Source organism: Pteropus medius, unplaced genomic scaffold (assembly GCF_902729225.1).
Source record: "Pteropus medius unplaced genomic scaffold, Ma_sr-lr_union100, whole genome shotgun sequence".
Taxonomy (NCBI): Eukaryota; Metazoa; Chordata; class Mammalia; order Chiroptera; family Pteropodidae; genus Pteropus; species Pteropus medius.
Genome location: NW_024342467.1, coordinates 8690669 through 8714550, shown reverse-complemented (window position 1 = coordinate 8714550; position 23882 = coordinate 8690669). Strand labels below are relative to the sequence as shown.

Sequence of the window (23882 nt, the reverse complement as noted above, 5' to 3'; positions counted from 1 at the left end):
TTCAGATTTTTTTTTTTTTTAATTTGCCTAATGTTGCACATCTAGTAAGTGGCAGAGCCAGGATTTAGTCTCAAACGATAAGAAGTTTACCACCCAGGATCTTCACCTTGCACTATATTAAACCATCTAAAAATAGAGGATTTCTTATAACAACCAAACTCTTCAAATTCTTCAACAGTAGGGATCCTTTCATTAATTGTTTCTGATTTTTTTTAATTATAAAACAACGCACTCATTAATATATGAAAATTCGAACAAGTAAAAAAAGCCACAAACGCACCCTCATGAGATAACTAATTTAATTACATGGTATTTATATATACAAATTCTTTTCTAATCATATAAGTGTGCATATATCCTATAATATTAAGAGCATACAGTACAAACTACTATATAGTTTATCACAGCAAACCACCAATTTTGGCACATTTACTTTGTTCCAGAGACTCTTTGCTGGTGAGGAACAAAAATGCACTAAAATAATATGACACGCATATGTGTGCAAGCGTGTTGGAGAAGGAGAGGCAACGGGAAAAAAAATACAGATTGTTGCAGGAACATTTTTCTCTGGGCTCAGGGGATATAGGGTCAAAGATTTTTATAACCTCTTCTCCTTGTTGAAAGGGAATTTTCTTAGAACATACTTGCTTTGGGTTTGACAAGCCTTTGCATGAGATAGGGACCACCAATGCCTGACTTCATATGGCACTTTAAAGAAAGTGTGGTCCAACCATAGATCCTTGATGAACTAAACATTGTGTATGTGTATGAGATGGGAGGTAGGAGGGGTCTCATTGTACTTCCATTTTCCTCTTTCCTGCGTGGTAGATGGAAAAAGTTTATTTGATAAAGTAGCTCCAAAATGGTGAATATTTACATGTAGGCTGAGTCAACTTTTCACTCCTCCAAATTAGGGAGAGTGTGGATAGTGACTAACAAGCAGGCCGGAATTTTAAAAACTAAAATGTCGAAAACAGTTTTCAAAATCAAACAGGCAAATTTCTAAATTGCTTATGAAAAACATAAAGGGTTACAAAATGACTCCATATTTAAAATTTGTAGAAAATCATTATTAGGATAATTAATTTCAGGTAAGTTTTGTTTTGACTGAATTGTCCTGATGTCTAGCTTATTTTTCTTGTTTGTTTACTGAATTGCTTTTGGAAAAACTATTTTTATTCAAATCATCCACAGGCAACCAAGATGCATCCTGACTGCAAGAAGGGTTTTTATTTAATTGGTTTGGAGTGCCTTCTAGGCATTGAGAGATGTTAAAACTCCTCAGGTGATTTTAATCTTTAGCCAAGGCTGAGATCACTGAACAAGGGGTCCTGCCCAGGGCCGTTGCAGGACTTTGCAACGAAATCAAAAAGGTTATTACATTTCCCATTATTAACTTAATATGTTTACCATTGGGTTTTGAGAGCAGTTTCATCCCATTATCATCTCATGCTGAATTTGAAGTCAAAGAATACTAAAGAAAATGCTTTTTACTTATCTGATTTGAACCTCCTATCATCTCTATAGTAGGCAAGGCAAGTATTATCCCTATTTTGCAAGTGGGAAAACAGTTTTCGAGAGAGGTTAGAGGCTTTTTTACCATACCTAGGGGAGTGGGGAGTGTTAGTACTCAGACCACTAATTGCTATACAATTCTCTTTGGCACTTATCCTTGTTACGCATTTATGTTTCTTTTAGATCCCATTTCCTCAGACCATGAGCTCTACTTTTTTCTTCCTCTTTCTTTTTCTATTTCCTTCATTTAAAATGTTTTTTTTTATTTTTTATTTTTTTGAGTCATACAGTGGGTTACAGTGGTGAACAAGGCAACAAAGTCCCTGACTTAGGGAGCTTGGAGTCTAGTGATGGATCTGTTAGACAAAAGGCAATTAATATAAATTAACATTAAAACAGTAGTTGATGGTGGTAGTTTACAAAACTAGGAGAACTAACTAATCCTTAAATTGAGGAAGAGGGGTAGGATGGTAGTAAACTGCAGAGGAAGAGAATGTAAAATCTAAGCTAAAATTTGATACATAAGTAGAATTTTCCCATGTGGGAGAAGCTATCACATTCCTGGGTATAAGGAACAGCGTAAGATTGCAGAGAAAGAGGGAGAGAGAGCGAGAGCTGATAGTGGATCAAGGAGCATGGGTGATGGATGGCTAGCAGATAACGTAAAGTGTGATGAATGAAACCACTGGGGGGCAGACCATAAAACGGCCCTGAAACTTAAGAGCCATATTAAGGAGCTTGTATTATGCTTAAGAAAATGTGGCACTTATGTGGGGACTTTAAAGGGCAAATCATGGTTATATTTGTGTTTCAGAGAAAATCTGGCGGCTCCAGCGTCCTCTTAACCATTAGGCCTTGAGAGGCAAGGACCGAGAGAACTGTCAGAAGAGAGTGATGTTTTGGCTTTGGCCCCACAGGTCTTGGGGCTGATTTGCTGTTTGGGGGTACAAGAGAGGCCCGAGTATGACAGCTGTACTGAGCCATTCGGAGAGCGGTGGTGGTACTATTTCACAGAGGAGAGACGACGGGCTGGAGAGATGATGGGTTCGTTTTCAGATGTGTTGCATTTGAGACATTTGCGCTGCTTTTTAGAATTGGGTTCCCTTTAGATTATATATTCCTTAAATATTTTTTTACATTTATGATCGTTAAGTCCAAGCTTGTAAAATCTACCAAACCAACTTACTCCTGGAAATGATCAGTGTGAATCCCTATTAAATCTACATACTAAATCCAATGACGGCGTTGGCGAACACATAGGTCCGCCTGGCTTTTCGAGGCTAAGAGGTGGTTGATCTTCGAGCATGCTCTCGAACCACAGGCTCCCAGCTCTTGGAGTTTTTGTTTAGACCCTGTTTCCTCACTTAGACCCGAAGCGGTTGCCCTCTGCTGGTCAGAATTGCGTAATGCAGCGCGAGGAAGAAATTTCCTAGGGGACGCGTAGTTGCCGGATGACGTATAAAGGGCGCGTCCGCAAATAGGCGGCTAGGATTGCGTCACTGGTGCGCGCAGCGGGAAACCGGACCAGCCGCATGGCTGCGGGTGGTTCGGGGGCTCCGCGGCCGAAGGCGGCCTCCGAGGGGCTGGTGGGGGGACCGTCGGGCGCCCTTCCTTGCCTGAAGCTGCCGACCTACGCTGCTGCTTGTGCACTGGTGAACAGCCCCTACTCCTGCCTGGTGGTGGGGCCGCACCGGAGGCACATCGCACTGTCTCCGCGCTACCTTAACAGGAAACGCACCGGTATCCGAGAACAACTCGATGCGGAGCTCCTGCGCTATTCCGAAAGGTACCTGTCTTAGCCTTTTCCTTCGCCGAGAGGGCAGCGGGTGGACGTGCTGATGGCGCAAGAGAAAAGGGGCGCATGGGAAAGGTTGTACCGGCCACCATTAGCTTAGCCCCGTGGCGTCCGGGAGTCGCTATCCGCTGCAAAAGGCCAATACTTCCCTGGTCAAGATTCGTCTAGGGTTTCTTTCATAGGTCGGACAGAAAACGTAAAGGTGACGTGAGTTGTGTCAAAGGAAGGGGTGGAGAAGCTCGCTCTAGAACCCGGGTGTAGGGGAAAGACTAGACCAGGAGTCTGGAGACCAGTTATGCCCAGTTCTTTATATTTTCTCATTCGACAGTCAAAGTCTGGAATGCGATGCTTAAGTAGATTCTCATTCTGATTGCACATAATGCATTAGTGCAAGTTTTATTTGTAAACCGTGAAGGATAGTTTCGTTATTGTTTTGGCCCTGGTGCTTTCCCTGGGTTCTCGTCGCTTAGACTTGATCAGGGATGAGAGGAGTATAATTAATTTTGTTTTGTTTTGCTTTTAAGAACAGACACTTTCTTTAGTCTGATTGGTCTGTCTATTGCTTTTGAGCGTGAAAAAACCTGGTGCATTTAAATTAAGATATTCGAGAACCTTGAAAACTTTCAGAACTACAAGGGTCAAGGGGAGGGGGCAGATCACCTTAATACTGCTCTGACTACTTTGGCTCAACGGCAACGGGGTTCTAAAATTAGGATAAGTAGATTTCCTAAAGATTTGTTGTTACCCTTAAGGAATTTTATGAGCCCTGTAAAATTGCAGGACTTTCATATGCCAGTTTTCTTGAGCAGAGTATCCAAAGCTTTCACCACTTTCTCAAGGGATCTTGAACCCTACACAAGTTAAGAATCCAGCAGAATGTACAGCTTCCTCCAAGCACCAACACACACTCTTGTGTCTGTTTTGTGTACTAGGGATTGGAGTATAAAAAAGAAAAACATACGATCTGTTCTTTAGGAACTTTAAGCCCTAGTAGAGGCATAAATATAAGCCAAATACAATAAAGTGTTAAAATTCATCAGATATCTAAATTATAATAAGAGAAGAAATGGTGAATTTGATCTTAGGACCTTTGAGGACAACTTAGTAGGAGGTTACTTTGAGATGGTGGCATTCCAGGCAAAAAGTGGCAGAAACAGTTGATGGATAGTAGATGCGAAATAGACTACTTTGACCAGAGAATTTTAAGTACTAAATAACCGATAAGGTTTATGTCAGAAGGAGGAGGAGAAGTGCAGTTGAAGAGGAGCGCAGTGAGTTAAAGACATGGAGCAGGCATGGAGGGTGGGGAACAACTGAGGATAGCCATTTTGCTCTCCCTTTCAGCCTTTACCAGTCCTCCCGCCCCCCCTTAAGTAGGGTTAGCACAGTACCTTCCAGTCTTGAGAGAGTAGTATGTATTCCTGATCTCTGTAACATAATCTAACTTTGCAGTTTAGTTTCTTAAACTGCAAATCTGATTTTGATTTGGTAAAATTAGATGATTATTTAAGGAAGGTGAAACTTTAGACAGGCGACCAGTTAAGAGATCGTTATTGTCTAAGAGAATGGCTTTGGGAGATTCAAGGATATACGAGGTGGTCATAAAATCTGGGAAGAAAGGCAACTGTTTGATGTATTTTACAACTTTCTGTAACCAATTAATGCCTTTACTTGACAGGCTAGAAGAAAGTCATCCAAAGCCTCTCCAGTAGGAGCCATTATACCAGAGAGGCTGAGAATGGATTGAATGATGATTTCTGTAACTGAATTGGACAGTGTGGCCACACAGAGCAGGTTGCACTCTGAACAGGGGTGTGGTAAAGATGCCCATTTATTCAGTGCAAATCAGGCACCACACATTAAACTATGCATTACTACTGAGGAACAAAACATCGAACGTAGCAGGAATTGTAATACCAATCAGCCATTTATCATGTGCTGTTTATCATTCCAGACTGGAGCCATCCTGTAGAGTCAGGAGGACTTGCTTCTCTGTTTTAGAAATGAGGAAAAGGGAGGAATTGAGAATGGCTCTCATATTAGTTACCTCAGCAGCATCCCCCATTTGACAAACTTACCACCATTTTTTCCCCTAGCGACAGAATTTTTTTAAAGATATCCCATTTCAATTTTGAAAAGTCTACTTAGAGAAAGTTAGTAATTTTCTAAAATCACATTATATAACTTCTAAGTTATATCTTTGAGAAGCCATCAAGAAAAAGAACTTTTTTCTCTTGTATATGACAGCTCTTGAATTATTTGCACATACGTTTTCTCCCACTAGTTCTAGAGAAGTTTTAAATGTGCAATCTAAGCATCCCTTATACTTGATTTAATTGTTCTCTAAATATTTTAAGTGTGGCTACCACCCTGACTTGAAACCTACTTAGGATGGTTTCATAAAAACAAAAGTAGAAGAGGAAAAGATACATAGTGTTGAGGTGTTTTTGTCTTTGTATATCTGATGACTTACTAAGTTTCATGCTGTGAGTCACTTTCTCGAAGGTCCGATGGATTAACACATAACCTTTTGGGCTTAGGCTCTATGTTCACCTTCCCTAGTCAGTTCTAAACCCTGCAGAACCCAATCCTGTTATAATAGTTTGCAGTACTACCTTTACTGTCACGAAACTACTCTTTACTGTGCTGAAATGAAACTTAAAAGATAATAGAACCTACCTACACAATTGCAAAAAAAAAAAATCTGTAAAATGCTCTAATACAGTAAAGTAAAATGCTCAAGTATGACTTCCTGGGAAGACTGAAGTAGTTAGATGCCTCCAGCACCTATTCCTGGAATCATTGTGAATGTGTCAGTTACAAATATGGTTTGATGGAGGGGTTTTGAGTTGACACCTCAGATAACAGTGTCTCCAATGGTGAAATGCTTTTCTGAATTAATGGATAATTCTTGGTAAAGTTCCAAACAAAACAAACTGTCCTTGAGTTCACATAGTAGCTATATTCCTGGAAATTTTAATGCATATTAAAAATGACTTTATGTTAATATCTTGTCTTTTTTTAAGTTAGATTCTATGCTCAGCTATTTATAAATCAGTTTGTCCCTCATTCAGAAGTGGTGTAGAGCTAGGGACATTTCTTCACTGTATAGGACTGTCCCGCACATGGCAGAATGCCTCCCATCTCTGGACTTTGCCAGTGATTGTGACAGCCTTGGTTAGTACCCACAAATGCCACCTAGGTAACAGCAGTATCTGCCTCCCACTAACCCTCCTACCACACACACACACGCACACACTTGAGACTCTTTAAAATAGTTGGTTAGGGGAAACAAAGTCTTAGTTTTGTTTTTCAGTCTAACATGGCATTATGTTACCCTACCTCCCTTCTTCTTGCTCTCTAACTTCGTGTTTTCTGTGCCCCTTTATTCGCCTTAGTGATGGTATAGTTCCTGCTTAGGAAAGCCACATGCAGAAATTAACAAGTCAAGAGAGTGCTTTCCAGAGCAAGTCTCTGAGTTTATGGATTTTCTAATTTAGCAGTCATTTAAGTTCCTTTCCATTGGCTGCGTTACTTAAACAACCGCCATTAGGGATAAATTCTTTCTCTTGTTCTGTGTGAATTTTTCTAGAAATTTAATGGAGTTCAACAAAAATGTTCTCTGCTCTCAAAGGCCTTAGCATCCTGTGTGGAATCCAAACATATATACAGATAGATTCAATAAAATGAGATTAAGAACTGTGATCGGGCCCTGCATGGAGTCCTGTAGGAAGAGAGGAGGGGTAACTGCCTTCAGCCTTGCCTGAGGGAGTCAGAGAAGTTTTCTGGAACAAGTAGTGAACAAGGTGTGGTAATGAAGCCACTACGTCTGCCTTCCTAGTAATTATAATTTTAAGAACTTGGAAATAAACAGTTTGCAATAATAGTTGTCCCCTAATCCTGTGTTGGATTAGGGGACAACTGTGTAGACCAATGTGTCAGAGACAGTTCTCCATAAATGATATAATTGTATTAACATTTTCGTTTACTAGCAACAGTTGCAGTTTGGGATTTTTCTCTATTAAGTCATGGCTTTAATATTCAAGGGCTTCAGCTTTAACCCTAATACTTCTCTCGCTGTATGCCTTCTAGTACAGAACATTTTTTCTTGCCAAGTCTTCTTTTTTCTTCCCATTCTAGCATGACTAGAGTCCAAATGAGTTGCAAATAGGGAATAAGGGTCAGCTTTTTTGCTCATGTGTAATTAGACATTTCTGGGTACCTATCTTAATCATTTTTAACTTAGCCAATATATGGGAACCCGTTAGTGAAATTGGACTACTGAACTTATTACAGACTAATCATATGCTGTAGTGCTTCTGGCATGGGTGGTTATATTTAAGACATGTATACTTTTTAGACTTAGAATATCTAATCACTATGAAAATGCCTAGTTTAAAGGAGGATAAAAGATACCATTTTTTTTCTTTTTTATTTTTAAACAGCCTATTAGGTGTCCCTGTTGCATATGATAACATCAAAGTAGTGGGTGAACTGGGAGATATTTATGATGACCAAGGCTACATTCATCTTAACATTGAAGCAGATTTTGTTATTTTCTGCCCTGAACCAGGGCAAAAGCTTATGGTATGTATATCTCTTTTTTCCCTAGCTTTCTTTGTATTATGTAATTTGGAAAATTTTAAGATACTGTACAGCTTGGGACTCAAATGGGTTGTTATTGTGGGTAACTAAAAATTATTTTAAAAGAAAAATTAATTTCCATCAGTTCAACCTAAGTAAGTTTTAAAACTCTATCCTCCTAAAACTCAGATGTACAGTGTATGTGTACATCCAATTCTTTTCTTTGTTTAGCACCAGAATGAGCTTAAGTTGTAAAATATCAGTTTTTATTATTTTATAATTTCTCAATTATACAAAAATACAGTTTCTTTATGAAAGAGCCAGACTTTTATAGCAGTAAATAAAAAAGGAGATGCAAATTCAAATGGTTGTGGGACCAGGAAGGATAATGAAAATGAATCAAGGATGGGGGGTCAGGGTACTCAGACTATGCTATGAGAATAAAGGCCCTGTGGTGAAGGTCTTTTGGCTTTTCAAGAGAAGCTCAAAATACAGAAATTGATGTGAAATCTGTATCTTTGTCACTTGCCCCTCTCTCTCACCAGGAGTTCTCTGTAAGTCTGTGTTCATTTGTGTGTGTGTGTGTGTGTGTCTGTATACATATTCATATGTATATAGAGATTTTTTCTGTAACTGAAAATTTTTATAGGAATTACTTAAATAATAACTATTGACTAACTCTTGATACTGTCAATAGAAATATTGGTCAGATTTTACTATGACAAAATCTATAAGGCATTTCTAATTAAAAAATTTTTTTCCAATTATCAATTAAACCAGTAGATATAGCATCCTTGGCCTGCCAAAATAGGATCCTACAACCAGCCTTCATAATGTTAAAGTTGGCAGTAGATCTGCACTTTAAAATTCCAGTTCTTAAATACATTTGACCAGTCCATTTTCCCCCATTTTTATTTTTAATAATGAGATAAAATTTACATACAATAAAATACTTAGATCATAATGTGCACTTCAGTGAATTTTGACAAGGTCAGTCTGTCTCCTTAGAGGTTACCCTCATTCCTTTTCCTGGTCAAACCTCACTCTATCCTAGACACAACCACTGTTCTGATTTTGTTTATCATAAATTAGTTTTGTTTGTTCTGTAATTCCATATGAATGGAATTTTTCATTATACACTCTAAAATCTGCCCTCTTTTGCTCAGCATGTTTTTGAGTTTTATCCATGCTGTTGCATGTATTGGTTAGCTCCTTTTTATTGCTCATGATATCCAGTTATTTGAATATATCACAGTTTATCTGAGTTCAGTGATGGATTTTGGTTTAACAGTCTGGAGCTATTATAAATAAAGCTGTTGTACATTTTTATTTCTCCTAGGTAAAAAACTAGAAGCAGTATTGCTAAGTACCGGGGTAGATGTGTGTTTAACTGTACAAAAAACAGGCTAACTTCCCATTTAGCACTTGCAGGTGCTTTGCATTTTTGTAATCATTTGATGTCATCAGTCTTTTAATTTTATTGGTGGGCATATAATAGCTACTCATTATGGGTTTTTTTTTTTGATACTTCCTCATGAGCTCCTTTTCATATGTTTTAATAAGAAGGGCCTGCTCAAGTATATTGCCCATTTAATTGGGTTTTTGTATTGTCATTATTGAGGTGTAATAGTTCTTTCATAGTCTTAATACAAATCCTTTTTAGATAAATGTATTGTAAATATTTTCTCCCGGTCTGTGACTTTTCTTTTAACTTTTAATGGTATCATTTGATGAACTGAAGCTTTTAATTTTGATGAGGTCCTATTTACCATATTATACTTTTATGGTTATTGCTTCCTGGATCCTATCTAAGAAACTCACCTACCCCCTAGGTTGTAAAGGTATTCTGCTATAAGCTTCTCGAATTTTTGTAGTTTTAGCTTTTCTATTTAGGTCTGTGATCAAGCTGAAATTTTTTGTGCATAATGTGAGGTAAGCCCTTTAGATCCATTAGCTAATGTCCATTAGCTGCTATTGTCATTAGCTGTTCAGGTGTTCAGACCCATATGTTTGAAAAGACTTTCCTTTCCCCATTGAACATTTTTTAAAAATTGATAGGCTTTATTTTTTACAGCAGTTTTAGATTTATAGAAAAATCGAATGGAAAGTAGAGTGTTTTCATATACCTTTCGTCACTGCCTTCCCAACACACCACAAACACATGTTGTTTCTCCTATTATTGAAACCATCTTGTGTTAGTGTGGTCCATTTGTTTTACTTGTCGAGCCAGTATCGATACATTATTATTAAGTAAATTCTATAGTTTACCGTTAGAGTTAACTCTTTTCATTGTACATTCTTTGGGTTTTGACAAATGTATAAATATCATGTATTCACAATTACAGTATCCTGTAGAATGCTTGCTCATTGCCCTAAAAATCCTCTGTGCTCCACGTATTCATCCCTCCCTACATCCCCTTGAAACCCTGGCACTAAGGATCTTTTTACTGTCTCCATAGTTTTGCCTTTGTCAGAACGTCATATAGTTGGAATCATCTGGTATACAGCTTTTTCTTCACATTGTCCCTCTTTCACTTACCAGTGTGCATTTAAGATTCCTCCATGACTTTTCATTGGTTGATAGCTCATTTCTTTTTATTGCTGAATAATATTCCATTATATAGATGTATCATATTTTGTCCATACCATCCAGAAGGTACATCATAGACCCCAGTCTCCTGATAATGACAGACAAGAAAGTTTTATTCGTCATATGCATAAGGAGTTGCTGACATTAAACAGCATTGTAAACATGTTATAATATTTATAGTTCTAAAATTCAAAATATGTGATTTTTAAAAAATATTTCAGGTTTTTATATACCTTATTTATGTTGATTCCTAAGGGAAGAATAGAATACTGAGTTTTTTGTAAATTTTCATTTTACACTTAAAATTATATAGCACATACTTTTAGTTTTAAAGCTTCTAATAATGTTTTTGTGATTTAGTCACAATAGCCCTGCTCAAGATTTACATATGAAGAGTAAGCTGTCTTCTAATAGGACTGCTTACATCATGCTATACTTAATCGTGAAAGAATGCTCTGAAAGCTTTGAAATTCAGACTGTTTATAAAACTACAATGTGGATCCTAGTTATTAAAAGCATATGCTTCCTGCCTTGAGGTCTTTTCACATGTAGGTCATATCAAAGAGTAATTCCTGCTTGGTTTCAATATAGTTTTAGACTAATCTACTGCCCATGGAATTTTGCAGTGGAAGCTAAGGTGAGTTTTTTGGGAAGTGGAGGGGAGGGTAATTGTTCATCCAGTTAGGTGATTGAAATGCAATTACTTATTTAATAAAGTTTGAACTTTCTAAAAGTTCTAAAGTGTTCTAAAATGATGTTTTAGTATAACACGTGGTAAGTTTCAATTGAGGTAAACTTTTTCCATATCAAATTATACCATTGTTTTGATGTTTTCTCTTTGAAGGTCTATTTGAAGCTTACAAAGTTTGATTCACCTTTTAACTCTTTGGATCTCTTCCTGATGTTATATTCTTTTCTTCCTCTCAGGGTACAGTTAATAAAGTGTCTTCTAGCCACATTGGCTGTTTAGTACATGGGTGTTTCAATGCCTCCATCCCTAAACCTGAACAGATGCCAGCTGAGCAGTGGCAGACCCTGGAGATAAACGTGGGCGATGAACTAGAGTTTGAAGTATTTCGTTTAGACTCAGATTCTGCTGGAGTATTCTGCATTCGGGGAAAACTAAATACCACTAGGTCAGTTCCTAATCACATTTCTATTATTTTGATACTTAATCATTTCTATTTGATTCTGAATTTAGATAACATAATCTCCTCTTTGAAAAAATTAGTTTTGTTTATTTAATGTTCATACTTTCAAACCATAAAGTCAGTGTTAGTAGGAATCTTAAGTGCTATGACAATGCATTAAGTATTCTAAAGATCTACATCTGGCTAACTGGTTTGTATTTTAATAACTCAATTTTGCTGAGTATTTTCTGGTTTGTTATTAATGTTTTAAATGGTTGATCCCTAAGCTTGAAACTACTAAAAATTTAATTATATTGCATAACCTTTAGCCTGCTTTTATTTTTACACAGTTGAAACATAAAATATTTTTTTGATTATTATTATGCCAGGTAGATAATTTAATTTGTGTTTTTCTGTATTGAAATTCTTATAAGAATTACTCTGCTCTTGAGCTTAGTTCCATAGGAACCAACTGTAATGGGGGTAATTAAAATAAAACTGTTGGAATACTGCTGGTGTTAATTCTTATAGATTCTGCCTTGATAAGTAGCGAGTAGGGGTTAAAGTTCTAGAGTACCTGTCTAATAGAACTTTCTGTGATGATGGAAATTGTATTTTGTGTAATTCAGTAGCTTTGCTATTGAGCACTTGAAATGTAACTAGTGTGACCAAGGAACTGAATTTTTAAAGTTATCTCATTGAGGTTATTTAAATATAAATAGTTAATATGTGACGTGCTATTGTATAGGATTGTACAGTTCTAGAAGGAGGGCTATTTCATTGATCCTTGTTTTTATTTTAGTGATATAAAATAATTCACAGCCATTAAGTAATACTGCTTCAGCATAGGTTAAGAATAACAGTGAACTATTCTTCGAAACAAGGATTGAGGTAGTAGACAGGAAATCCCATTTGATCACTACCAGAAGTATATTTTCTCTCTATCATATATGTCAGTGGTTTGGCTAATAAACCTGGGTATTGTGATGTTTAATGTTCAGCATCCAAAATTTCTGAACAAAACCAAAATTTAGAAGCCATATCTTGGTAACCTTTTTCTGTGTGAAAACAGTTTGGGAGGAAAACTTTGGAAACAGTAATTTTAACATTTCCAAGACATTTCAATGGGCTGAGGGATATTAGGAAAGAATATTTGAAATTTATGCCATAGTTACATATCTTGTGCTGCTGTCGTTTTTTAGAAACATCTTTGCATGTCGAGATATTCTTGATCTCATTTTGTTCTTTCATTTGCGCTTATCGCTCTGTACATTCTTTAAACTTAATTTATAGTTTACAAACCAAGTGCTCTGCAGTTTCTGAAGAGGTAACAGAAATTGGCACTGAAGAAGATGTTGAAAAACCTCCAAAGAAGAAAAAGAAAAAGAAGAAAGACGCAGAGCCATATGAAGTGGAAAGCGGTACCACAGAGCTAACAGATTTTGCAGATGTCACCATGAAGGAAGAGACAGACCTGCAGGTTAATAATGATATGAATGGCCTGTGGGAGGAAGAGCCAAAGAAGAAGAAGAAGAAGAAGAAGAAGCAGCAGCAGGAAGATCAGGGCCAGGACCCTGTTTTCCAAGGCAGTGACTCCAGTGGTTACCAAAGTGACCATAAAAAGAAGAAAAAGAAAAGAAAGCACAGTGAGGAGACTGAATTTACCCCACTTTTGGAACAGTCACCTAAAAAGAAAAGGAAAAAGTAATTTTCCTTAGTGTAGTGTAAATATGATGTAGTTTTTAAAAGATTGGTTTATTCACAGTAAACGAATACATGTTTGAATGATACAAAGTGCTTGTGTATTCTAGTAGTTTTCAAAACAAGAAACACTTGTTTAGGAGTTGAGTTTTTGGTACTAAAATTACAGAACTGATCATTAATTTAGGAAATGCCAGTATTATTAAAGTGCCATTTTATTGTATGCAGAATGAAAAGATAAGAGCTGCTCTGACTTCCAAATCTTGGATTCTTCCAGTTTTTACATTCTAAATAAAATTATTTCTATCATCTCAAGACTAGCAAAAGGATTTTATAATGCAGTGTTATATTACTAAAGAATGAATTTGAGCTTGGGCTTTCGGTTTGTTGCTTTTGAAAAAAATAAGTTTCACCTTTTTTGTGAAATTAACAGGCCATTTTGTTTCACTTTTTTTCTTTTCTTTTTTTTTTTTTAATTCAAGGCATTTACCAGTTTCAGATTCTCCTTTATCATGGCTACTACAGTATTTTTGTTATTTAATTTAGACTGGTTTGCAAAGGAGCTTCTGAAGTTCCCAGACCTCTTAAGAACTATGTCACCACTGACTGTGTGTTAGGAAACAATATTCACCATTCTTTCTTTCCAGGTGTATGTGTAGTGTTGTTGTTTTTTTTTTTTTTTTTTTCCTCTAAGTTTAAGAGGTCATTGGAGAGGGCCTTTGTCTTGTACTTGTTCATTTGTACCTCAACAGTTCTGCTTTCTTGCTGTGTGTTGGAGGAAGAGGATCTGATGAAGACAGGATAAATGTGATTCTGATTAGTGGGGAATTTCTCAATTTTTAATAATTCGGTTAGGCTACTAGAAATTGTTCTGAAGAGAAAACTGCTCTTCACTGCTTTCCCTGAGAAAATGTGGAATACGTCTTAACTGTTGGAAAACTGAGTAATGAAATGATGAGCTGGTTCAGGCTGATAATACACAGCAGTATTCACTCATTTACCAGATATTTGACCATCTGCTGTGTGTAACACATTCTACTAAGGTCCAGGGATATAACGGCAAGGAAAGTAGATGTAGTTCTTTCCCTCGTGGAATGTCAGGAGGAGAAACATGCGCGCGCGCACATAGACACACTCTATAAGTAAGAACATACAGAAAACTAGTAATTGTGGTAAGTACTACAAGGAAAAAGATTATCCACTTACTGTTAATTGTGTTAGTAACTATAAATGGATGAATCTGTAAATTGGTCTCCACATGGCAGCCATTTTTGTTGCCATTTATGTAATTTCATAAATAGTATTGGTCTCTTATTGTTTAATTTTTGTTAATGTATGAATTCTGCTAGTAGTATATCTCGATCTGACTATAATGATAGAATGTAGAGTTTGCAATGTTTATCAGCAAGTAGACTTGCCAGGCAGTGGAAAGGTGCAGGCCAGTGTCTTTCCATGTAATTTAGTCTCAATGTGCGTATTGAGCCTTTGAAATGTCCAAAATGAGATGTGGCGTCAGTATAAAATACACACTGGATTTTGAAGGTGTACAAAGAAGGAATGTAAAATAACTCAATTTTGTATATTGGTGAATTTATATTTTTTGTATAGTGGATTAAATAAAATGTTAAAATTCAGCTTTTTCCAGTTTTGTTTTTTACTAAAAGATTAAAAATTGTATATGAGGCTCACATTTTTCTTTTAAATGCTTCCTTATGAATTTTTAATTTGAATACATAATTATAATCATGTCTGACTTAATATAGGAAATTAATTTTTAGTGAAATAATTCACCCTTCATAAATACCAGAGAAGCTGTCAAATTTATGCTATTCATGAAAAAATACACTGTGCTTAGTAAAATAAGCAAATTCCCACATATTGTTTGTATCTTTTCAGTTGGTGTTTCTATCAATCATGATTTATTTTAAAATAATTTTCATCTGAAGAAAAAGCATGCTGAACTTGAAACCAGATTTATTTATGCTTTTTCATAGTGTGAGTAGCTTTGAAAAAGCAGATCTAATCATTTGCCTTCCCTAGACTACAGTGACCTTTTGTTTTTTATCTGATACAAAACCTCTGATAATATCCTCCATATACTCTTCAAAACATTTGTCACATGCTATACTAACTTAGTTTTATCTTCTCTCAGAATTTGCTCATTAAAATCCTCCAGCAGAGACTAACTGCTTACCCCCCAACTTTGCAAGGCACCTCAGTCATTTGAAGTAAATGACAACTGGTTACCACTCTCAAAGCACTTATAATTTTGTTTGTGAGATATACAACAAAGTGTAAGTAAGTTCAAAAGGCGTGAATTAAGTGTGGAAACGGTCATGAATAATCCCTTTTTTGCAGGTTGAGGCAAAGGGTAATGTTTGAGCTGGTTGCTGGATGAGCAGTATTTTGACACTTAGAGAAGGGACGATGTGGCCTTCTGGGGCAGAACCTGAGAAATACCTAATGGAGAAAACCGTTTCAGACACTATCTTATACATAAAGTTTTTCAGACTAAAGTGGGCTAAAAGTGCATGCTTCATAATCATAATATATGTTTTTATTAGATTTTTTAATTTTTACTCGTAGCACAGTATTATTGTTTCAAACTGTTTGCCTCTTTATAAAACATTTGTCTTGACTAATACGTCCTAAGTTTCCTGAGGGCTGGGATTATGCTTTATATCTATTTAGCCGGGGACCCTTTGTGCAGTGAAAGCATCAAGATACTTTTAAATTGATAAAAGGAAGAGCACAGTTTCAAATGGTATCACTTCGCCTCAGATGTGATATTCTTAACCTTTTCACACGTATTTCAGTAAATGCATTGTGACGTGGTTTTCAAGTATTTTTATCCCATCAGTGTGGCAGTGAGAACTTAGATGGAAACTTCCAAATGGTCAAAATTGAATCTCTTACTTGCTTTATACATTTACCTCAAGGATCATCTTTGGACATTTTTCTTCTAAAAAGAAGGTATTTTGCATTACAAAGTTAATATGTATTCATTTTTTAAAAAAGTTCAAAAAGTATCTCCCTACCCTCCAAGTCATTGCTCCCAGCCCTCCCTGCTGGGACATATCCATGTGACAATTCCACACCCCAGAAATAATGACTACTGTCAATTTCATGTATAGTTTGAGTTGTTTTTAAATGGATTTTAAAGTAAACTACTCATATTCTTTGGACCTTTCACTCCACAGACTACTTTTCATATGTATAGAGGTGTTGTATTGTCTGCTGAATTTTAATGTATAGATAATTTATTTCATTTCCTAATGGTAGATATTTAGCTTTTTATATTTTCCCCCTTAAACATTGAGCATACATGTACAGACATTCTTATTTGAGTGATAAAATGTCCTAGAAGTGGAACTGCTATATAAGAGAATAATTTTACTTTTTATTATAGATTGTCAGATTGTCTTCCAGGAAAGTTGCACCTATTTACAATCTTATCAGCAATGTGTGGTTGGCAAGCTTGCCAACATAGTGGTTACCAGTCATTTAAATTTTTGACAGTCCGATAGGTGAAAATGTTATATTGTGTAATTTACTTTTTTTTGGGGGGGCGGGTATTAGTGAGCCTGAACTACTTCTTTGTTTATTGTCTGCATTTGTTTTCTTGAGAATTTCTATTCATGTCCTTTGATCATTCTTGTGGGATGTTTTTCCAATTATTGCTTTTTTATTTTAAAAGAACTCTCTACATATTAAGGATGATGTTTTTTTTCTATTTGTGTTCAAATAATTTTATAATTTGTCATTTATATTTTAGCTTCACTGTTTGCTGCTCAGGTGTTTATTTTTATGTAATCAATGATCTCTTTAGTTAGAGTTTTATCTCAATGTTTTTATTCCATCCCGAGATTATAAGTTACTTATATTTTCTTATAGTACTTTTATCATTTTAATTTTATACATTTAAAATTTTAATCCATCTAGACTTGGTATATGGTTAGATGCAGGAATATACTTTCTCCCCAAATTGATGTTCCTATGTCCCCAAAGTATTAATCCATATTTTCTCTATAGATTTGAAGACCTATTTTAGCTTATGCTACATTCCACATTCTAAAAATGGTCCTATTTCTCTTCTGATGGAATTAATGTATTCTAGTACAGGACCACACTGCTTATTACCATAATGTGGTAGGCAGAATTCTTAGAAGGCCCCTGAGATTTCCTACCCTGATCCTCATAACTGAAGATGATGAATTTTCCTCCATGATATATTATTTATAGTATAATTATGACTATAATTATATGGTACAGTTGGATTTAAGAAAGAGAAATGATCTCAGTAACCCTAACCTTAATCACATGAACCCTTTAAAATCTGAGAGTTCTCCAGAAGATTTGAAGCATGAGAAGGATTTGACTGGTGGGAAAGTTTCCGTTACTGAAGATGGAGGAGTGATGTATCAGAAGTCTGAGTGGCTGAGACCTACCCCAGGCCAATAGCCAGCAGGAAAAGCGGGACCTCAGTCCCACATCTATAAGGAACTGAATTCTGACAATGATTTTTGAAGCAGATTTTCCCCTAGGTCCTCTAGATAAGAATTCAGCCAGCTAACACCGTGATTGCAGTCTTGAGCAGAGGACCTATTCACACCTGCCTGACTTATGACCGACAGAACTGTAAACTAAATGGATGTTTGAAGCTGCTAAGTTTGTGGTAATTTGTTAAATAGCCATAGAAAACTCATCCATAGTTTTATGGTAAATTTTGATATCTGGCTAAACTATTTATTATGCACTTTCAGAATTATACTGGCTCATCTCTTATGCATAGTCTTCTGGATATACTTAAACATCAATTTTGTCATGACAAAAAAAAATTGGGGGGATTTTGATGGGATTGCTCTAAACAGATATAATTGAGGGACAGCTGAATTCTGTACCATACTTAGTTTTTGTAGCCAATAAACAAACATGTTAGGTCCTCGTTTATTCAAGTCTGTTAACATCCTTTAGGGGCACTAAATTTTTCTCTATTACGGGCTTTTATGTGTCTTGTTTATTTCCAGGAATTTTATAGTTTTCTTGCTTTTCTAATGGGATTTTTAAAAAGTTACATTTCCTAGCTAGCATTGATGATGTAAGAAAGTAATCGATTTTTTAAAAAAATTTTGTTTAACTTGGTATGCAATATTACACTGGTTATATTAGTTTTAGGTGTACCATATAGTGATTTGACATTTCTACACCTCACAATGTGATCACCCCACAAATTCTAGTCATCATCTGTCACCTTGCAAACCTATCGCAGCATTTTATATACTAACCTTCTATGTGACCAGATTTACCAAAATTTTGTCTTTTTTATTGGCCTCAAATCACTAGTTTTGTTTATCAGGTTTGCTAATTTGTGTTTTGTTCCTTAATTCCTACTGTTTACTAAATACTACATTTTGGTTTACTTTTTCTCCTTGGCTTTTTAAAAAAATTTATTATAGTGACATTGATTAACAAAATCCAGTAAGGTTCAAGTGTACAATTCAACAGTAAGTCATACATACATTGCATTGTGTGCTCACTGCCCATAGTTAGATTTCTTTCTGTCACCACATATTTGACCCCTTTTACCTCATTTACCTTCCCCTTCCCCTCACCCTCTGGTAACTGCTAGTCTTGTCCATGTCCATGAGTCTCTGTTTGTTTGTTGCTTTCAGATTTCTATTCCACATATAAGTGATATGTGGTTTTCAACTTTTTCTGTCTGGCTTATTTCACTTAGCATGATTACCTCAAGATCCATCCATGTTGTTGCAAATGGCAGTATTCCATTTCTTATAGCTGAGTAATATTCCATTGTATATATGTACCACTTTATCCAATCATCTATTTGGATATTCGGTTGCTTCCTGGCTGCCATGAGTAATGCTACTATGAACATTGGTGTGCATATCTTTTCAGATAAATGTTTTCAAGTCTTTGGGGTAAATACCCAATAGGGGAATCTCCTTGGCTTCTTAAATTAAATTCTTAGTTTCCATTTAATTTCTCTCATTTATTATTGGAAGCATTTGACCCTAAAATCTTTCCCTGAATTCCATCTTTGTGTATCGTGGAGAATTCATATGTAGTGTTTGCCTTGTTTCTAATGTCTGGATATCTCTGAATTCTTTGATCCAAGTTTTATTTGAAAGGATACTCTTAAAATTTCTAAGAAGTTCTATTGTTGTTATTATCGATGTCTATTGCTATCTTTTAGTTGTTAATTTTCTATCTGTTTTCTGCATTATGATCTTCAAAGTTATGTTCTGATTTCTGCTTTGGGAAATAGAGGTTTTCTTTGGGGCCCAGTTCATAGTCAGTTTTTATAAACATTCTTTAGGCACTTTAAAAGAATTATATATTTTTTAAATACAAATCACTGTTTTAAAAATAGTTTTAATATACTTTACAGTGAAAAGAAAATCGAAAAATAATGGATAACTCTGCACATGATCTGATTTTTGGCATTTCTCCTGGGTAATTCATGGAAAATTTAATAAATGCTCAACTCAGTATGTTATTGACTCTCCTTACTAAAAACAAAGATGTTCAGATATTTGGTCTAACTTGTCTTCTCAAACCTCTGCCTTGCCAGCAGTAAATAACTGCATGGTATTGTTCTACTTCTTACAAATAAATATTTAGCACACTGGATCACCTTAAAGTCCAGTTGCCCTTCTCAGACATTAGACTGATAAACCTGTTCCCACTTATTTACATTAATTTGAAAATCTGTCCTGAATTTATTTAAAAATTTTTAGTAAGGCAAAAATTTAGTAATTTATAAAATTGGAATAATTAAGAATAGAAGCAAACACGAGTCTGCAACCCGGATTTCAATAGCAAATAAGCTGCGTTTGACTAGTCGTAATTAGTTCCACATTTATTGGACATAATTAGAAAATACTCTTGTAGTTATTGACTGAAAGAAAAACCAGGACAAATGAAATACCTTGCCAATTCTTGTCTTAGTAAAAAGTTGAAGAGGACCATAATTTAGAATTTAAAGATAGAATATATTAGTAAATAAAATGACCTAGAAATTTATGAGATTATGAGCAAAAAATGAAAGAAATCTAAACATAGTGTGTCTGATAAATGAAAAGTTCCCACCATATTTTCTTAGTCTAATATCTTTCAGTTTTGTCTAAAGGAAGGTCACATCACCAGTTAAAGAAGATTCATATAGGCATCAAAAAACATTTTGTGTAAGTGCGAGTATTCATGCATATGTGCAAGGGAGCCTGAAAGAATACTAAACTTCCAAAATGAATGATTATATAAAAATATTTCCGTGCCTAGTGTTCTAAGATATTCATACCCAAATCTGTATTCAGTACTTTTAAACTACATGTTAAATGACAATGGTTTAACCCCATTGGGGTGAAGTAAAGCATACTTGACAATGTTCCTGATTCTTATAATTTGTTACTTTGAACAGTTTTATTTAACTTCTAAGGGCATGTAAAACAAGAATATTGAAATGACCTAAAGGGTCCTTTCAGTTATATAAAACTCCAAATGTCATTGATACTGCTGTCTATTATAAATTGTATATTATATTTTGGAATCTTACTTGCATTTATTAAGAACTGTGCAGAGTCTGAGATTTTAACCTACTTGCAAGCTAACAAATTAGTTTGCCGTAAATCATGGATCCTGGCATAAGACATGAAACTCCTAGGTCAGAGACACAGGACTTTTATTACTCGGGGTACATTGAGATGCATGAGCTTCTTTGTGTCAGTTTCCCTTGAACCATAAGTCCCATGGAGACAGGGCTGAGGGCCTAAAGTAGATTCTGTATGAAGTAAGCTTGTGTCACCACTAAGAAACCCTATGTTTAGGCACTAATCATTTATAGTGGCTACAAGCAAACCAACCAACCGCCCCAGAGGGAGACATTATCTTTATTATACTGGACAGTAAACCTGGCTCTGCTATGGAGGGTGACACTTTATTTTCCAAGGCGTTAGCTATATAAACATCAAAGTTAATCTGGAACAAAAGCTGTAAGTCTTTTTCACAAGATGTGCCAAAATGCAAGAAACTTGTTGAAAATTTCTCCAGGCATCACCTATCCCACAAGATTAAGGTCAATTAACATCCTTTAAATAATTTATACATTTATACATATATACATACATATACATATAATTTATACATATACATATATGTATATACATACATATACTATTTATCACTACAGATTGAAACAATCTATGCAAATTAATATAGAATCCATTTTTTTCAACTTTAATATCAAATTACATTAATGCTTTTTATTTTATGGATTTCTCTTTAGAAAACATCTTCAAGTTGCTTATTGATTATATAGTTTTTTCTTATTTTAAAACTAATATATGGTGAAATAAAGGGCTGTCTTTGTGTGTTACACACACACACACACACACACACACACACACTATACACGCACGCATATTAGAGGATATCTGCTAATTTTTCTAGCATTCCTTTTAGACACCACCTCTCATCTACTCCATCAGTCCACATGGGATTGTGAAATTATGGGACCCAGTATTGGGGCCCAGGTGACCCCATCCCATGAATCGTGGTTTCTGAAATACCACCATGTGATTAAGCAAATGGTAGGGGTAGCTTTGGGACTAGTAATTTTGATCCTGTAGGAGAGAAGGTTGTCTTCTTATTTCTGGGATCAAACTCCATGGGAATAGACCTCACAGACCTCCAAAGCAGGGAACTTAATTAGCTATGTGCCTAGCTGCTGCACTCAGATCCACCACGTGGCACCCAGACTGTGCTCTACTACTGCTTCCGGCCTAGGAGGGCATGCAACATGAGTACAAAGACAGATTCCTTCCCGGGGGACACAGGACTTCTCTGACAACTGGCTTGAGGACACCCTGATGGCCCTTCCCTAAACCTTTAGATTATACGGCAACCTAGAATGCTGCTTAACCTGAGTCAGACTTACATTGCAGTCTGACAGCTTCCCGTATCTTCCTCAGTTCCTATTTTCTCTCACAGGCATTTTTCTTAACAAAACCCTTGCCTGTTTAATTACGTTTAGTTGTCTTTTTCTTGGAGGACCTGACTAACAGATCACTAGCTGTAATAAGATCTAAAGGTGACGGTAACTATTTTGACATGTGGAATGTGCCTATTAAGAATCAGGAAAACACAGAGGACAATAGAGCCAGGGAAGTGGAAAGAAATGATAATATTCTTTGAATCTACAACCAGTCAGCCTAAAGCCAGAACTATCGTCTTGGACTTTTGCAGCCCATAAACCAAGAAATCTCCTCTGTGTTTCCTCTTCCACGAGAGCAGGGACATTGCCTGTCTCCCTCCATGGGAATGGAAACAAGTAATCAGACTGCCTCTGAATCCCAAGCACTAGGACATTGCTGGTCACATAGTAGGTATTCAATACACATTTGTTAAATTAATGAAGAAGTTACACTCTCATCTTTCTCTTTGTAACTCTAACCACTGTAAGGCTGGGTATTATGGAAGTATAATGGATGGCCGTGGAGCCAAGTATACTTGAGTCCAGGAGACCCAGTAGGCAGAATCTTTTTTCTGTTCCCTTTTGGATGCAGGCAAAGTGTCCGAGTAATTCATCCTTAGGAGAGAGAAGCACTTAAGTCTAATACAAAGTTCAGAGAGAGGCTTTACTCTCTAGAGCTATATGCCAATAACAATTTTTGTTTTGCTTTGTTCTTTTCAGAGCTACATTATCTTGTCCCATCAAATTAACATTTTCTACCTTGACAGGCTGTGTTGGAGCAAACAAGAATTTCACAGACAATACAATGAGTTATTGTTCCATAATTTCACATTAGAATTTTTTTCCCAAGCAAATGATGCCTACTAGAATCTACTTAAGATTTTCTTTTTATAACATGGATAAGAGTTGCTATAAACATTCAGGGGTGCCATAGAAATTCCTGGACAAGAATGCAACTGGACCTCAACAAAAATTAGAAGTTACTGGAACGTACAGAGTTTCTCTTGATCACTCATAGGCTTTCCCTACAGACATCATATGGAAAGTGGTTCTTGGCTCTTAGTCCCAATGGCAAATTCTTAGCAGGAAGAATCTTGTCCAGTTTAGGGATGGTGTCCACTCCTGACTGCCTGGCACCCAGACTTGTGAGGATGGATAAGGACAAGTACCCAAAAAGAGGGATCATTGTTATGTGGCAGATACTCCAAAAGCTTACTTCTACATCTGGTACTCAATAAACATAATATTTTCATCTTAATAAGAATTTTGAAATGGTGAAATTTTCTTTTTGTATTTTTTATTTCCCCATAGTTCTTGACTGAGTTGCATCTTCTATTCAGTGAAAAAGGCATGAGATTGAAGTAGCAATATTTTAGTGATAGAGAATCATCCTAATCCATTTTTACTGGCATCCGAATCAACCAGCAAATTGCAAGCTCAGGCTAACGCTAAATGAATCAGTCAAGTTGAGAACATGCAGCTTTGAGAAGATGTATGTTCTGTTTTTATAACCCAGAGGTAATACGCCTATGTCATCACAAGGGGTCATAAGTGGTGGGAGGATTAGGTGAGGCACTT

General features: G+C 36.0%; 1 protein-coding gene across 1 annotated transcript; it reads left to right on the top strand.

Moving 5' to 3' along the window:
* Positions 1-3009: 3009 nt before the first annotated feature.
* POLR1F (RNA polymerase I subunit F) lies at positions 3010-14949 on the top strand. The gene is made up of 4 exons (XM_039862492.1): positions 3010-3301; positions 7756-7897; positions 11412-11620; positions 12908-14949. The coding sequence occupies exons 1-4, from the start codon at positions 3048-3050 to the stop codon at positions 13320-13322; spliced, it is 1020 nt and encodes a 339-aa protein (XP_039718426.1). The 5' UTR covers positions 3010-3047; the 3' UTR covers positions 13323-14949.
* Positions 14950-23882: the final 8933 nt, after the last annotated feature.